Source organism: Bactrocera tryoni, unplaced genomic scaffold, assembly GCF_016617805.1.
Source record: "Bactrocera tryoni isolate S06 unplaced genomic scaffold, CSIRO_BtryS06_freeze2 scaffold_25, whole genome shotgun sequence".
In the NCBI taxonomy this organism is placed as follows: domain Eukaryota; kingdom Metazoa; phylum Arthropoda; class Insecta; order Diptera; family Tephritidae; genus Bactrocera; species Bactrocera tryoni.
The window spans coordinates 10,538,048-10,543,501 of NW_024395977.1; the positions used below are offsets into that span (position 1 = coordinate 10,538,048).

The 5,454-nt window shown below is 33.4% G+C and overlaps 1 protein-coding gene across 1 annotated transcript; it reads left to right on the top strand.

The window, feature by feature from the left end:
• Positions 1-653: 653 nt before the first annotated feature.
• Positions 654-1,823, top strand: LOC120780706. The gene is made up of 3 exons (XM_040112966.1): positions 654-662; positions 741-1,279; positions 1,660-1,823. The coding sequence occupies exons 2-3, from the start codon at positions 826-828 to the stop codon at positions 1,821-1,823; spliced, it is 618 nt and encodes a 205-aa protein (XP_039968900.1). The 5' UTR covers positions 654-662; positions 741-825.
• Positions 1,824-5,454: the final 3,631 nt, after the last annotated feature.

A 5,454-nucleotide genomic window follows, 5' to 3' on the forward strand; every position in this document is an offset into this window, starting at 1 on the left:
GTCACCGTTTTTGTATTTCAATGATTTTTTATTTAAATAAACTAAAATATACTACATTCAAAAACAGAATTCCTAAAGACAAATATTAAACTTTTGAATTTCTTTAAAAAATTATAAGTTTATTTCAATACTCTTTTTCATACAAGCAAAAATGGATGTATTCTTAACATGTTCATACACAAATAAATAAAAACTTAACAGAAAATTAAATGGCTTTTTTCACAGCCTAGCATGTTTATTATTATTATAAAAGAGTAAATCCCTATGTCTTTTATATTGTAGAAAATAATGATCTGCCTTATTTTGTAGGTTGTGGAAATCGTAAGTCGTGTTCTGGACCCTGACAATTCTAGGTTTTCAGCCTGAGTTTTCACTGACAGTTCATAAAATTTATTTGTTTGTTTTACATTTTAAGCAACGAGAATGGTAAGTTTTGGAAATCTTTAATATTTGCTTTTAATTATTACTGTAAAGATCGTGTTTTTTGAGATTTCTGAGAAAAAGATGTTAATTGCGAAAGCATTGAAAGCTACGAGGGCCAAATAAATATCCTGCTCATCGACAATTCTTCAAGAGAACTATTGAATCATCTTTACTTCTCAGCACCATGCCTCGGACAAAAGAGATAGCCGAGTTAAAGAAACAATATTAGTTGATGCTAAGTAAAAGTCCAAATGGAAAACTCAATATATGCGTACATATGTATAAGTACATAAGTAATGTTTACAATATATTTTCAGATACCGTTTTACTTACATAAACGTAGGAAGTCCCGGGCGATGTAATGACTCTCAAATTTATGAGACGTCATCACTTAAAAAAGAAATGGATAGTTGTCCTTTACTAAGCGAAATGTCTAGAGAAATTTCAGGCGTAAATGTGCCAGTATTCATTATTGGGGATTCGGCTTTTCGATTTAGCAAACAACTAATGAAACCGTATCCATTTAGCGTAAATCAAAATAATGGTGAGAAGGTATTCAACTACGCTCTTTCGAAAACACGTAGAGTTGTCGAAAATGCTTTTGGACACCTCAAGGCCCGCTTTCGACGCATCGGAAAAGGAATTGACAACTCTGTACGGAATGCCAACTCCATAATAAAAGCATGTTGCGTCCTTCACAATTTTTTAAATGATAACAACGACACGCTAAACGCTAAATGGTTACGCGCTTTGGAAGAGTTGGAGACTAGACGCCAGAATCCGTGTGATATTTCATATGCATCTGACGACCCAATTAATGGAGAAATGATTCGGACAGCACTTTGTACATATTTTGGTAAGTACATGTGCATATTGTATCACAATATCTACATTTTACACAATTGCATATACATTAAATCAAAGATAAAGTTGTACACACCAAACAAAAATACAATTTTATTTTCCATATATATAAAAAATAATACATAACTTATATTCATTTTTTATTTATTTAGAAATTGAAGCAATTTTCATTTTGTTTCCTTTTACTATCTTTTATAAATTGTTCCATCATTTCTGTTTTTTGTTATCGACAACCATTTTTTTGACAAGTCCCTCTTTATTTCGTTGCTGATTTCAAGGATTGCTGATTTGCTTTTTCGAGCTGCGCTTTCTATGTGGTCAAATTTTTTTTTTAAAAATGGTTTGAAAATTACCTCCTTTTTTTATTGATAGCATCACTCGGCTCGGGAGACGGTACTGGTACCGAAGAAGTATCGCTTGGCGACATCGGCATAGCTGAGGGCGATGGTAGGCAAACCGGTGATGACAATGGAGATGCAGCAACAAATGTAGAAGACGCAGCCGTTTCCCCGAAATTTGCAGTGGTTCGGAGTTAGTTGAACATTTTTAAAAATGTATATATGAATGTAAATGTAAATAATATACTCAATTACGAAACAAATGCCTCTTACTTTGAAAGTATTCCTCCATTAAGCCGTCGGTGTTGTAGCTGACGTACGGCGTCAGTACGGCTCTCATTCTTTCTTATAGTGGCCACTGCGAGGGAGAACCGCCAGTTGACCCGACCGCTGTCTTCTCTTTCCTGGAAAACATGATATTTATATCATAACTCTATTTCTCCTTAATTTTGTATAATTATAATTAATGTATATCTTTGCGAAAGATTGTGCATTTTTTCATTTTAATTCACCCGCTGTGAACATCAACAAAGGTGCTGCAACTCTACTGCCACTCACTATCTGGCTGTTCTTCTTATGTCCGGCTATTTTTCTTTGTTCCGCGAAAGATTCAACTAACTTTGCTTTTGCCATATGCTCAATGGACAGGCTTTTTCTACTATCACTCCACGAAATTCGAAATGGTTATATTTTTGTTTTATCTTTCAATATGGAGATGTATGACAAACATCAAGTAACAATTTAGGGCCGGCAAAATATGTCTTCAATAATCTCAATTAAACTAGAGAGAAGGCACCGATTATAATAGGTGGAATGTAGAAGTTTTCAAAGAAGTTTTCAGCGAAAACTTGTGTTTTCGTTTGACAAGATTTTACATGGACGAAAACACAAGTTTTCGTGCGAAACCAGTTTTCCACGAAAACATGTTTTCAATGTCGGTTGAACATAGTATAAATCCTTATGTCTTTTATATTGTAGAAAATAATGATCTGCCTTAACGTGTAATTTCAAAATTACTAGTCATTTTCATTAGTGGTGCAGTTTACACATAAGCGCTTGGTACAACCCATACACATTGGTTTTTTACATACAGTCAGCAAAATTCGTATTCATACACCCTATTTTTTCAGTAAAAATATAAATTTTCAAGCCAATTTTGAAAGAAAAAACTAGATTTGGATGAAAAATTACAGCAGAATGCGAAATGTATTTCTTTTTATATAAAAGTAAATAATATTTCTATAAAAACTAGAAGTATAATATTAACAAACGCAAAAATCGTATTCATACATCCCTAACTGAAACATATAATCAATAGCATAAATTAAAATTTGTATTTAGTGGGATATCCTTTTTGTTTAATAACTGCGTGCAATCGTCGTTGCATTGATTTCACCAAATTTTTCGTTAGTTTCGGAGATATCTTCTTCCACTCTTTTTGCATTGCTTCTTTTAGTTGTTTCTCATTCCTAATATTATAATTTTTCAACCCTTTTTTAACGATAGACCATAAATTTTTAATAGGGTTTATATCTGGGCTTTGCGGTAGTGTTTTTAAGTAAAATAGACAATTGTACAAGATCCAAAGACGAGTATCAAGCGCAGTATGTTTGGGGTCATTATCTTGTTGAAACAGGTATCGACCCCCCAATCCAAGTTTATCTGCACTTTGATTCAAATTTGCTTTTAAAATATCAATACATTTCTTGGCATTCATTATTCCTGTGATGGGGACAAGATTTCCTACTCCAGCTGCAGCAAAACATCCCCAGAACATGACGGAACTCTCACCGTGCTTAAATGTGGGCAAAAGGTTTATGTAATGAAGACGTTTATTTTTCTCGCGCCATACTTTTACCCTTCCATCACTATATTTAATATTAAATTTGGATTCATCTGTGAATATTACACGTCTCCAGAATCGAAAATCTTTATTTTTGTACAATCTGGCAAATCTTAAACGCTTCATTCTGTTCGTTGCATTTATGTAAGGTTTTCTTGCAGCGGATCTGCTCCTTATTTTTCGTTTTCGAAGAGTGTTACGAACGGTCTGCGCTGTTACAGTCACGCCTTGGAATTCAGTTAACATTTTTGCTAACTTTGGTGCCGAAATTGTTGTATCTTTACGTACCTCTCTCACTAAAAATGACACATTTCTGCGTGAAAGTTTCTTTTTACATTCATTTCGGCGCCTTTTTTTCACTGTTTTATACTTTTTAAATGTATTAATTATATACTGAACTGTTGCATGGCTTCGGTTTATTACTTTTCCAATTTCCCGTAAAGATTTTCCGTTTTGATGCAAATTTAAAGCCAATTGTCGAATATCATTTGGAACTTCCGAACCTTTTCTGCGCATTTTAGAAACACACTTTCTCGTTGACGATCAAATTCAAAATGATGCATAATTTATGACAAAAGAATAGGGCCTATATTTCATGGAACTGAAATATTTTATCTAGCTAACCATAATTTCTACGAATAGTGAGTTTGCAGACTATCGTTTAGTGTATGAATACGAATTTTGCATTCACGCCAACTGAATTTTTCGAATTACTGGAAAATCTTTACTAGGAATGTAAAACAGTTATATTCTATTGCTTCATATTTGCTTAAGTACAATTGACGTATAAATTCAGATTTTTAGTTTTGATAATTTAATAGAAAAAAAATATTTTACATGTAAAAATGGGGTGTATGAATATGAATTTTGCTGACTGTAATATGCAACAGTGTAAGGTTTTTCTTTTTAATTTGTTCTGACAAATGGAACATAATTTACTTGACGTCACCACTTTTTCTGCAAACGGCTCAGGAAGAGAACCAGGACCCAATATCATATGGATAATATTCCGTAAAGAACGAGTTATTCTTTTGTTGTGTTCTCTCTCCTTTGTAAATGTGGTATAACTAAATTCCTAGCAAAGAGTTTTTATATAATCAGCTCTTGAAACAGTAATCACGAGAAGATTGATTCAAAATACATATATGCATTAACAGCACTAAAGGCCAACGTCCTGTTCGTCGACTGCACGAGTAAATTGAACACTTTTTGTCCAATTCATCAACTCGTCCTTTTGTGTTATCATAATCGGCAATCATTTCTGGCTTGTTGGTAACTGGGTTATTTCCTTTGTTATGGTGCATTGAAGAAATCTTTTGCAAATCCATAAATGGAACTCTCAACTGGCCCGTTTTTGTTTGGTAATAATTCTGAAGGGATTTCCTTTTTATTCTTTCTTAGAGTACCCAAGAAAGTAAATTCCTTTAAAGTTCGAATTGATGAGATCCAGTTATCTGCAGCAATGTTTCTGTTACTTCCTTCTATAATATTGCTTAATCAATACCGATTGAGTTGGCATTGAAATTGAGTTGGCACTGAAAGCTTTTTTTCTGCGTTTGTAAGTGTAACACCCTCTGAGTTCTTTTCATAATAAATATAGACATTTGAAAGATAATGTGTACGTGCATCTGTCAAGGCCATTAATTTTAAGCCATAACTTGCCAGTTTCTGTGGCATAAAAACTTTGAACTTACATCTGCCACGAAATGGCACTAACATTTCGTCGATACAAGCATGAGTGCCTATGGAGTAACTCTTTCTACAATTCTCAATTATTTTATTAAAAAATCTGAAATTGCTGCTAATGGGTCACTTATCACTCTTTTCTTTCGATCAGCAGAATTGTCGAACCGTAAGCAAAGAAAGTATATTGAGAAATCCAAGCTTAAGGAGATGGTGGCTCTAAATATATCTCTGCCTATGCCATCTGATTTGCAAACAAAAAGATTTGCGGTCCTCGATTAGATTTTAAAAGGATGAATAAGG

Excerpts from the sequence above, each read along its gene's own strand:
- LOC120780706 (XM_040112966.1), top strand. The coding sequence starts at position 826 with ATGGATAGTTGTCCTTTACTAAGCGAAATGTCTAGAGAAATTTCAGGC. Across the intron at positions 1,280-1,659 it reads AGCACTTTGTACATATTTTG|CATCACTCGGCTCGGGAGAC; the intron begins GTAAGTACATGT and ends TTTTATTGATAG.